General features: G+C 54.5%; 1 protein-coding gene across 1 annotated transcript; it reads left to right on the forward strand.

Moving 5' to 3' along the window:
- The first annotated feature begins 539 nt into the window (after positions 1–539).
- SLC16A1 (solute carrier family 16 member 1) lies at positions 540–11,463 on the forward strand. Its single transcript, XM_019546816.1, has 6 exons — positions 540–613; positions 1,630–1,887; positions 6,099–6,242; positions 6,574–7,446; positions 8,165–8,415; positions 10,649–11,463. The coding sequence occupies exons 2-6, from the start codon at positions 1,671–1,673 to the stop codon at positions 10,673–10,675; spliced, it is 1,512 nt and encodes a 503-aa protein (XP_019402361.1). The 5' UTR covers positions 540–613; positions 1,630–1,670; the 3' UTR covers positions 10,676–11,463.
- Positions 11,464–11,672: the final 209 nt, after the last annotated feature.

Consider the following 11,672-nt stretch of genomic DNA (forward strand, 5'->3'; position numbering starts at 1 on the left):
TCTGCATCGCTTCTGCTGCTAGCTGACCCTCTGGCTCCGGGTTGTTGGCCCCAAAGCATTTAGAAATCCTGAGAGGGCCCCAGAATAGCATGGAGCATTTAGAAAAGGTGGTGGGGGAAAGGCTCTGCTTGCCTTTCGGCTTGTGAACCTCCAGAGTGAGTCCACTTCACGTTTTGAAGTTGTCCTTCCCGCAGCCAGAGCCCTTTTGAATGAAAGACGAGATCCCTTTGTAGCCAAGGGGCTCTGCTGTGGCCTGAGCCAGAAGAGGGGGGGAATGTGAGCCCGGCAGTAAAGCTTTGGGAGCTGGCAGTGCTGGGACCCCCGGGGTGGTGGGGAATTGGGATCGGGCCATGGCGTGTGCTGGGGGAGAGGCTGATGGGTACGGCCGGAAACCCAGGGAGAGGTCTGGGAGGGCCCCAGTGCTCCCGGCAGCGCGGAGGGGTGGGTAGCGAGGCTGTGTCAGAGCATTTGCATCCAGGCACCTGCTGAAACTTCCCTTTGTTCGCCCGCGTGCTATGTTTAGCTGCCGTTGGTGACCTTTTGCGGCTGCTTCGTACGCTGCTAGCCACCTGGCTCCTGTCTGTCTCTGAGGCAAGATCCAGTTTGTTTCGGGGTGAGTGTCTAAGACCTGCCTCTTCCTGGGGACTCGGTCCTGCTGCGACCTGCTCTCCGGCTCATCAATGCGCGCCTCTTATCTGATATCAGCTGCCTCCCCTCACACGTGGCCAGCCTGCACTTTCTGCTTCCCATTTGCTGTCTCACTTCCCAGCTGTGTCACTGCATCTTACTTGTGCAGGGTGTGTGGCTGCAGGGAGGCTAAAAGAGGAAGTGGCATGGAGTAGAGCCCGAAAATAGCCTTCTCCGTAGAGCTGAGCGCAGCAGGGCAGGGCCCGTGTGTGCCTGCGTCACCGGCAGCTCTGGTGAAAGCGCAGCAAAGGCCTGGTAGTGCTTGGAAGTGCGGTGGCCCCTGCTCTGGACTCTGCGTGATGGGAGCGGCTGCTGAATCATCTCCAGGAAGGGCCATGGCAGTGAGTTTCCAAGCATGGACCTTCACCAGCTGAATGGCGTATGCCACCCCGTGCTCCCTGCCAGGGGTCAGGCCAGTGCTGCCGAACAACCCTCTCCTAAATCTGGGCCCGATGTGCTGCTTATGTAAAGCTGCTTTTGGTTTTCAGCCGCACCGGTGCTCTTAGTTCACAACTTGCAAAGCTTGTGTGGCTCAGCCTGCGACTAGAAAATGGCACATTGAATGCCCATCTTGAGACGCCGTCCAGGATGCTGCGTTTCTGGGGGGCTGAATCTGTGCTCCTCACGGGGTCTCTGCCTGGGAATCTTACCAGTCAAGACACCCTAAAGCACTGGCCCTTGGCAAAGCCTGGCTCTTATCTGGGACAGTTAGGGTTCCTGGCCCTTGCTGAAATCAAGGGGAACTGCCCAACCCCATCCTGACCTCTTTTAGATACTCTCGGTGTTTATGTGAGTTTTTCTGTAGCTCTGCTCCACCCTGGATTGGGGGCTCCCTAGAGGGAGCAAGGGAGGCCATAATGGTCAAAGTTGCTGCCCTGTGGTGTGGGCTCTAGGATAAAATGCTGCTGTTTGCTGAATACTAACACCCTGTCTTCTCTGCAGATCCTTGAACCCCAGCTACATCAGCACTGACTTTGCTCAAGATGGCACCAGCAGTCGGAGGCCCCCAGGGATACACACCACCAGAGGGAGGATGGGGTTGGGCTGTGGTCATCGGTGCCTTCATCTCCATCGGGTTCTCCTACGCCTTTCCCAAATCCATCACAGTGTTCTTCAAAGAGATTGAGGTCATCTTCAACGCATCGAGCAGCAAAGTCTCCTGGATTTCTTCCATCATGTTGGCTGTTATGTATGGAGGAGGTAAGCCAGCAGGCCTCGGCAGCAGTGCCAGGACCTTTATCTTGATGCCTGGGGAGGTATCTTCTTCCTGCCTCTGACCTGACTGCACCTTACTGGGATGCTTCAGCCAAAACCTCCCCAGCGGCAAGCATGGCCTCCTGTCCGGGTGAGCCTTTGGGCAGCTGGCTAGTTTGGAGGAGTTTGGCGTAAACCTGGCTTAATGCCTCAAATGTGTGAAAATGAGGTTAATCTGTCCTGCCTGTCCAGCAAAGCTGGAAGTAAAGTCTTTCCGGGGAATTATCAGTTTACATAATTCTGCACTTGTCCTTGTTATCGTGGCTGCTGACATCTTGTATCTGCCTCTAGCATGCTGGGCTGCTTGTAGATAAGTACTGCGCTGCAGGCAGGGGTCTGTGCCTAGCACTTCCTTAGACAAGGCGGCATGCCAGCTTGCAGAGCTGTTCTGGAAGCGTGCCAGCTCGCGCCAGCTGTGGATGTGGCCCCCAGATCTGATCCAGGCACTTGGATTGCTCAATCAGTTGCTCTTCCTCACACCCAGTGACTTTGCTTTGTTGGTTCTTCCATCGCTGCGTTGTGGCTTCTGACCTGGCCAGCACTAGCGGGGTGCCCGCACTGATTTTTAGCAGAGGGTACTTTGCAGTGCTAGCCCAGGGCAGTGCCTTGTGCTCCCACTTAGAGGAGGAGGATGGCAACACAGATCCAAAATATGGGGAAATGCATAAAAACTCTGGAGGAATCCCCTTGTCCCAAGCTTAGGAGCTAGTTTGGAGCCTTATCCCCATCTCCCTTTACACCACCTTTGCCTCGCTGGCTCTGACCATGCAGGGTAACATGGGGGATTCTTGCCCTGTTCCTGACCAGGCCTTGATTTTCTGCAGCTGCCTGCAAACACCACTGCAAATGCTGGTGACATGGGAGACTAAAAGCTGCGGCCCCTGTGGCACTGCTGTGGTGTCTGGTGCTGAGCGGAGCAGAACTTGTGTGGCCACTGTCCACTGGCAAGCGGCTGGACTCTTGCTTTGTATTTATGCATCCGAAGCAAGTGACGTCAGCCGGCGAGTGAGGCACGAGGCTTCCCCTTGCAGGGGAACAGCTCCAGCATTGTCCTCCTTCAGCTGGCGAGGCTGCCGGCACATTTCCCTGGTCCCCTGTCGTAACAAGCTTGGAAACGGTGACCGTGGGTCTTAATGAGACCGACTGAGCCATTCTGTCTCTCTTCCTCCCGTTCCCTCCCCAGTGAAAGCAGTTCCCTGCACTTCCCTTGGGAGCTGCTGTCCCAGTGCTTCTCAGTGGCTTACAGGGTTGTTGTCAGGATGGAGCCAATCTGCAGACCCTTGCAGCTGGGACGAGCCTTATGCTTGGACGCAACTCGCTGCCCCGGCTCTCCTTAGAGCAGTGCCCCCAGCACCATGGCTGGACTCCCAGCCTCTCCCAGTGCTCAGAACTGGTTTGTCAATGTGCATGTGACCGTGGGTTGAAACCTCACGGGGAAAGGGCAGCATGTGCTGCAGGGCTGCCCCAGGGGCCCCACAGTGCTTACTGCCTCTCACTTTGCATAGCCGAGAGTCATGATATTGCTGCCACTCCTCCCCCTAAATTACCATGTTTGGTTCCTGGAATGAGATGAGTCATTTGGGCATCCCAGGCATACTTTGCATATGTAGTCTGGTCTGGGAGTGTCCCTTCTGGGAGGCTGTGATGTGTGTAGTGCTGATACACATACAACTCCCTTCCCCCTCCCAAAGATGCAGTGTTTCCCTGCAGGTCTCTGTGGGCCTGCACAGACCCAGCAGGACCTCTGAATGTCGGCTTGGCTGAGACTGGCCAGCAATCACAGGCACAGTCTGTTTCCTCCCAGACCCTGGATCCTGAAAAGTACGTCTTTCCAGGAACTCTGTTTTCTTTAGCACAACGACAGCGTGTCTCCTGGCAGCAGGAGCCAGACCCATGCCGGGGCTTGCTTTGGCTTGCTGCAGAACAGATGCAGGACAAGCAGCAGAGCCGGCCGGCCTGTTTCTTCACACACACCGGGGAGTGAGGGCAGGGCGGCACCTTAGGGACCATCTGATTCAGGGAGGCGGGAGCCTGCCCAGCTTTATGTTGTGTCCTCTGTCCAGTGGAGTTCAGGCCAGCTCCTGCTGGAAGGGCTTTGGCCCTTTGAGATGGTTTAGAGCTTGGGTCCAGCCTGGCGCGCAGGTCCTTCTATGCACGTCCCTCTTTGCTGTGCTGAGAGGGTGCTGTAAAGCCAAACTGAGCAGGTGGCTCCGTCCGCGGCTTTGTGGCTGTTCCCAAGAGGGGGTGCAGTGCCGTCCACAAAGCCTGGCTTGGGACACCAGGGAGCAAGCGAGTGGTCAAGGTACAGCTCTTAGCTGGTGCCAAGTGCCCGTGTGGTGGGTGGGGAGGTCACCCCCGCTGGGCTGAGATCAGAGGGAAGGGTCTGCTCTTGTGGACCCTTTCCAGGGCCTGCCTCCGCTGCTGGTGGGCTGTACTGGCAGGGGTTGGACACAGGTGCCGTGCCGGGCCCTGGCACTATCCGTAGAGGCGCCAGGTATGATGGGAGGGAGGAGATGGGCCAAGCGCTAGGATTTGGGAATGCCCTGTTCCCAGCAGTCCCTCTTCAAACATTTTCCGGGCTCTGTTTAAACTGGGTGAGAAGGTCAAGTAGCAGTTGAGTACCTGTGAATAACATGTTGACGACCTTGCTGCTTGTTAATGGTGAAGCTAGATTTGTTAATATTCAATGGATGTTCATTCAGTGTATTTAAAGACCTGCTCGTGTCTGTCGAGCATACACTTCTGGACTTAATGGCTGTTTACTTTGGATTACGGTTTTTGGTAATGAAGTGCGTCAGCTCTGGCCCACAGAGCGAGCTGCCTTCCCGAGCACCAGGAGAAATGCAAATAACCAAATGCCACTTGCACGTGTGGCTCTTTGGAGCTACTGTTCCTGCTGCCTGGCTGCGAATCCCTGCTGGCCTATCTGAGCCTTCCCACCTGCCCATATGCTTCACCATGTGTTCGGTCTCATCCTCTTGTGGGCAAGCGCTTTGGGGCAGAGACCATCACAGACGGCATGCTTTTGTCGGGTCTGGCACTGCGTGGCTGCAGCGTGGCTGGGCCGCGAGGCACCCTCATGTTGCAGTGACTGGTTCACCCCAAATCCCATTTGGGACGGCCACAGACTAGACAGCCCCTCGTGTTCAGGTTGGGCAAACTGTAGTCGGACTGCCTGGGCAGAAAGAGCCCCGCGCCCCAGATCGCCCCGGTGCAATGCAAGCATGGGGCTCTGTGCTGGTCCTTTGTGTTCCCAGGTCTGCCAGAGTCTCTCCAGGAGTCACTACTCAGGAAGCTCATGCTACTGTTTCTCTCAGGGAATCACTGGGCCAGGGAGGCTTTGTCTTGGCCCCCCAAACAGGAGACACATGTGGCTGAATTCAGGGAGTCTCTGAGGGGTCGATGTCCCAAGAGATGCTCACACAGCACTTGCCACCAAGGAGGATTCTGCGGGCCAATTTTGGGGGCTGGGGGAGTCCGACTGGCCCAATAAGGGGGCTCAGATGCCACGTGGGCAAAGACTTCTTTTTAAAGAGCAGCTGATTCCTGGAACATGCTTGTTCAGGGGCTGTCTCGCCTTCCACCCCCTCTTCATGGCGCGCGACAGCAGGATTTGCACGTGACTGTTGCGTTTGAAGTGGCAGCTCAGGGAAGGAACAAACAGCAGAAGCAGGCGCTAATAAGAAACAGACCCTCGCTCCACGCCAGCTCGGGTGGGGGCGGGCAGGCAAGGGAGCCCGAAACGGGCACACGGGGAGCTGACTTGGCTACAACAGCAGATGGGGAGGCCGTGCTATGTCAGCTCGGGCTCAGGCTCCTGACAACCCCAGGGGCTCAAACTCCCCCATACTGCAAAGGTAACAGCACGCGGGCTCTCCTGGGGGTGTCAGGATGATGTCTTGGGGCCCCTGCAGACTCAACCTGAGCCCCAACCTGAGCCCTGCCCTTCTTTCTGATGGAGCTGGCAGCATGTGCGTTAGTCAAGCGTCTGCACGTCCTTGTATCTCCTCGGCAGGACAAGAGAAGCCGCCGCTCTCTGCCTGCCTGCACCTGGTTTTCACAGACTCCTGAGCAAAGTCTACTTTCTCCAGCACTTCCCCCTGCTCTCGTGTAGGCAGGCCAGGCTGAGGCTAACTATGCTTTCTGATGCCCTCTAGGTCCCATCAGCAGCATCCTGGTGAACAAGTACGGCAGTCGGCCCATCATGATTGCTGGGGGGTGCCTGTCGGGCTGCGGCTTGATCGCCGCGTCCTTCTGTAACACGGTGGAGGAGCTGTATTTCTGCGTGGGGGTTGTTGGAGGTGAGTGGCCCCTTTCCTCCCCATTCAGGGTCACGGTACAAACGAGACGCCTAGATTCTTGGTGCGGGGAGGTTAAACCAGTATTTGCAATTTAAGGAAAGACTAATATAGGTGGATAGTAATCCTTATTTGAGGTGCCCAGCCACAGCTCTTTATTTATAATCTGCTGAGAAAAATGTGTCTGGAAGAATTAATGCTGTGATACTTAATAACCTGGCCCATATCTCTTGCTCAGCCTTTTCAGCACTGGTGGCCCTTCCCTTATCCCATTGATCTCTAGAAGGGCAGAGCTCTTATGTCTGAATTCACCATATCCTTGCTTGTTTTTCAGGTCTTGGGCTGGCTTTCAACTTGAACCCAGCTTTGACCATGATCGGCAGGTACTTCTTTAAGAAGCGCCCGTTGGCTAATGGCCTCGCTATGGCAGGGAGCCCTGTGTTCTTGTCTACGTTGGCACCTGTGAACCAAATCTTCTTCGGTATCTTTGGCTGGAGGGGAAGCTTTTTAATTCTTGGTGGCCTTCTGCTGAACTGCTGTGTGGCCGGATCTCTGATGCGACCGATAGGCCCCAAACCCGACCAGGTGAAGAAAGAGGTTACTAAAGAAGCATTGCAGGAGGCCGGGAAAGCTGGTCTGAAAAAAGAGGAAGGATCTGGTGATGCCAGTGCAGACCTGATTGCGGGAAAGGCCAAGAAGGAGAAGCTCACAGTTTTCCAGACCATCAACAAGTTCCTGGACTTGTCCCTGTTCACCCACAGAGGGTTCTTGCTCTACCTGTCGGGCAACGTTATCATGTTCTTTGGCCTGTTCACTCCCTTGGTCTTCCTCAGCAACTACGCCAAGAGCAAGCACATCGCGAACGAGTCGGCTGCCTTCCTGCTCTCCATTCTGGCCTTTGTAGACATGGTGGCCAGGCCTTCCATGGGCCTGGTGGCCAACACCAAGTGGATCAGGCCCAGGGTGCAGTACTTCTTTGCGATCTCTGTGATCTACAATGGCGTGTGCCACCTCCTGGCTCCCTTATCCACCTCTTATGCCGGGTTCTGCATCTACGCGGGGTTCTTTGGATTTGCTTTCGGCTGGCTCAGCTCTGTCTTGTTTGAGACGCTGATGGACCTGGTGGGCACTCAGAGGTTCTCCAGCGCTGTCGGGCTGGTGACGATCGTGGAGTGCTGCCCCGTGCTCCTGGGACCCCCTCTCCTAGGTAGAGTATGGACACGGCTCTTGGGGAAGGTGGGAGGGGGCGTCACGTGGCATGCCGGCGGGGAGAGAGGGAGCGGTCCCGCAAGGAGGCTCACCCTGGTGAAGCCCAGGTGAGCCAGCCACACGCGGGCCAGCCCTTCCAGCAGCCCTGCGTCCTGCCAGGAGCCTATCCCCTCCGTGGGGAGGCAGCCTCTTTGCACGAGGAGCAGATGAAGCAGGACACCTCGGGGTGTTTCCCCCTTCCCCTATTGCACAGCAGACCTGCCTTGTCTTACCCGTGCGGGCAGGGGTAGAATGGGGATGGAGCCGGACCAGTGGCTTGGGTGGATCCCCCAGCCTTGGGATTTCTTAGGAAACCTCTGTTCAGTTTTGGAAACGCCTCCCCAGTGCCCTCAGCCTGTGGCGCTTTAAGACAGAACAACCCTGAGCAGCCTGTTGCTCAAGGTGTTCATTTTTAAAATGGAAGCGGGGATTGATGACTGCTGTGAGTGTGTGCGTGCATGGCACCTGTGCCATTTGACCTGCCTGCACTTGATTTAGCCCTGGGGTTTTTATTGTGCGGCCTTACCCAAGGTTTTAAGCTTAGGAGAGTAAATGTGTGTGCATGTTCATGGGGAAAACCCTTATAGAGCAAGGCTCAGGCATGGTAGTTCAGGACAAGTCCTACCCTGCAATGGGTCGGGTCTGTTGTGTGACACTGTCTCCCCTCTGTTCATCAGGAAAACTCAATGACATGTATGGTGACTACAAATACACCTACTGGGCCTGTGGCATCATCCTGATAGTCTCTGGGATCTACCTCTTTGTGGGAATGGGAATCAACTACCGGCTGCTGGCAAAGGAGCAGAAGGCAGAGGATAAGCTGAAGAAGGAAGGGAAGGAGGAGGAGACCAACCTGGACGAGGTGGAGAAGCAGAAGGAGGCAAACAACGATGTGGCCACCCTGCCACAGAAGAGCACGGAGGACGGGGTAAAGGAGGAGGAGAGCCACATGTGAGGGACCCGGTCTTTGGCGTCTTCCTCCTGGAGGGGTCGGAGGAAGCGGTCACTCGGAAACGCTACCGGCAGGGCAGTTCCCCAGACATCGAGCCGTCGTGAGAAGTGTGTAAACCAGGTGTTCATTTTTAGCACAGCTCTTTCCATCCGCGCTCGGCCGCGGTCACAGAGCCGAGCGTGCAGTATCCTTGTATTGGGGGGGTGGGGGGTGTTTTTATATGTTGGCTTTTTAACTGTTACATGAATGTACTAATGTGTGCCTTAAAGTTTCCACACCTGTTTGACTCTGGAGAGAGCCTTAACTCCACTTCGTAAACCATGATGTAGTTAGCTTTTTGTACTTTGCTTAGAGGGGGGTTTTAAAAAGCCATAAAAAAGGATACTGGATGAGATGAGGCTTGACTGCCTTCACTGCCATGTCTAAAATGAATACTGCTTCACATGCTTCTTACTGCCAGACTCCCCATGGAGGTAGGGATATTTTTGTTGGGGTGGGGGTGGGGAGGGGGGACACGGTCTTTAGAATAAATACAAGCAGATAAACTCGGGTGCCTGAGGCCGTCTGGCTGTCTCGGAGGCCGTTTCTAGCACCTTGTGAACACTGTAGTTACTGTAGGTTTTTTCAGTCTCCCCTTCCTTGTAGTGAATCTTTGTGAAACACTCTGAAACGGCTGCCCGAGAGGAGCGGATGGCACGCCCGCCGAGCTGTAACGCTCTCTTCTCTGCTCTGCTCCTTGGGGTCCAGCCAGGCTTCCATTGCAGGCTTTCCTCCCGCTCTCCCAAGTGGGGCTTGATAGCATGGGAAGCATTTGGAGTCCAGTCGGTGCTGCTTTTCCGGGCCAGAAGCCTCCCAGCTGTGTCCCTGACACCTTGTCTGACGGTAACACTAGGAGATGAAACGGATACCAGAGCAGGAGAGTGAGCCTGTGCCTACAGCCCCCCGACAGCGATCCCAGCCGGCCCGGGCTGGAGCCGTGCATCAGGCTTTTACATGCAGCCGCGGAGTCTGGTTTGGAAGTCTCCAGCTGCTGTCTCTCTTGAAATCGGGTGCCTGCCGCTGGCAGCCAGACCTGACTTCTCCCCCTGCCTGGCCCTGTCCCAGAGCTGCTGAAGGGACCGCGGGGCTGTTTGAAAGTTGCCTGTAGACTTGTTCTTCCTGGGTAGCCCTTTGCACAGTATAGGGCTTCAAACAGGGTCCTTGCCTGGCGTGGCGGGGATCCTGCTCCTTGCAAAACTCTTACTCCAGTGAAAGCCGAGCTGGCTCTTAGTGAGGGGATCTGGATTCACCCTGATGTCTGGGGTGGGATATATAGTTCAGTGCAGTGGGGCTGAATGTTGTGCAGACTGAATGGGGCCAGATACAGGACAGAGGCTCCCACACTGGGCCAGGGACCAGCGATGATTCAAGGCCATGGCATGTGGCCAGTAGATCATACTGCCCAGCCTCATCTCTTTCTGTTAGCATTTTGATGCCGGGGCACACTGCTCTGCAGGCCCGAGTAGCGTGGGAGCCGCCAGGATACCACGTTCTCCCACAGCCCTGAGACCGCAGAGCGAAAGCAGCAGATCTGAGTCCGTTCACTCTCGTGCCGCTAAGACGAGCCTGGTGGCTCACGTTGACGATGCCGAGGAGGGAGACTTGTTTGTATGTATTTATTTTTTTAGCATGGGTCAATATCCCAGCGTACGGGGCAGGGCTGAGCGAGCAGCCCGCGACTGACCCGTCGCCGGCTCTCAAGTGTCAGTGAATGTTGTTAGGAAATCCTGTAAGAGGCTGAGTGTGTGGTTTTTTTTTCAAATAAACTTGTTTTTGTATAATTGACCCACCACATGTTGAATTTTCTTCCTAGTCGATGATAGCAGCATCCTTTTCCATAGCTGTCTCCCAGGGGTGCACCAGTGGATGTGCTTTTGTAGGGGGAAATTCATGGAGGTTTCAAGCTGCAAACTCTTCAGGTTGGGCAGTCAGGTGGTGGTAGAGGTGCGGTGCCGTGGACTGATTTAACCCACGAGCTCGTGTCCTTGTCTTTGCAGGGAGACTGAGCTTAGCTGGCTTGTAAGATGGTTCTGACAGTCAGCAAACTTCTTCCTCGCTCAAATTTCTCTTGTCTGACCAAGCACATCCTTGGCCATCCGAATGTCATTCACCTTATCCTTTAAATGCCAACCAGCTCAGAGCACTGCAGGGCTGTCTCTGCTGTGTCTAGGAAACGCACCGCACTGGGAGGAACTGAAGTCAAGAGAAACATTCAAACCCCAGGTTCCCAAAGCTAGCATGATGGTCTAAAACACCAAAAGACTATTTTGTTGAAGTGCCGGCTGCTAGAGCGCCAGTGAGGGGCAAACGTACACCTCCGGCGGCTGTGCCTTTCTTTTTACAGTTGTCTCAACTGCAGAAGGAGGTTGGTGGCATGCAAGCCCAAGTGGATCCGGTCCACACACGGTGACTTGTAAATGGCTTTTCCTAAAGCCTAAATCTCTGATTTTTTTAGGAAAAAGATTGCATCTCAAATTGTACACTAAATAGGTAGGCTCCTGATCTAACAAAATCATCTCCATAATCTACCCTGGGAAACCCTCCAGAGCTTCCCCTCTGCATTGCTGTAGAAGCCTTTACTTTATCAACTTTCATGACAGAGACTTTGAGCTATATTTTTGCTGAGCAACAGAGTTTGCACAACTGAGGAGTCTAGGCAAATATTGCTAGTTTTTGTGAGTAGGAATGAAGCCGAATCCAGGTTTTTGTTTAGATATCTATTTTCACTGCAAGTGACCTTCCCGTTCCTGGGAGCCTGTGACAGTATTTCCCAATGCACTGTGAACTCCTCGACTCCCGTTTTTTTTTGGCTGCTGACTTAGTGAGTTACGGGGGATTTTTATTTTTCAATTGCAGTCTACTCTAAATCTTACAAAAGGAACTGGTCAGGGTATTTTCATACTGTAGAGTAACTTTATGAAGCCAATAGAGTATTTTGTACAAACAGAGTTTATTGTACTGTACTGTACTGAGCTGTGGCATTGTCGACGCCACGCTGCTGTATGTTCATGAATTCCATGTGTGTGTTTCAGTCGATAGTGATGATTTTGTGTTGCAATAAACTAACCACAAAGAACAGCAGGTGTGGTCCCTCTTCTTGGAGGTGGAAAGAGAAAAGCGACCAGCTGCTGCTGCTGCTGCTGCATGTTCTTGCGCTCGGAGCGGCTGTCTCTACCTGGCAGGGGGCTGCTTCC

This window comes from Crocodylus porosus, unplaced genomic scaffold, assembly GCF_001723895.1.
Source record: "Crocodylus porosus isolate Cpor-Errol unplaced genomic scaffold, CroPor_comp1, whole genome shotgun sequence".
Taxonomy (NCBI): Eukaryota; Metazoa; Chordata; order Crocodylia; family Crocodylidae; genus Crocodylus; species Crocodylus porosus.

What these genes read in the sequence shown, in the direction of transcription:
- SLC16A1 (XM_019546816.1), top strand. Translation starts at nt 1,671, where the DNA reads ATGGCACCAGCAGTCGGAGGCCCCCAGGGATACACACCACCAGAGGGA. An exon ending in GGCTGTTATGTATGGAGGAG is followed by an intron (nt 1,888 to 6,098) that starts GTAAGCCAGCAG and finishes GATGCCCTCTAG; the next exon opens with GTCCCATCAGCAGCATCCTG. An exon ending in CTGCGTGGGGGTTGTTGGAG is followed by an intron (nt 6,243 to 6,573) that starts GTGAGTGGCCCC and finishes CTTGTTTTTCAG; the next exon opens with GTCTTGGGCTGGCTTTCAAC.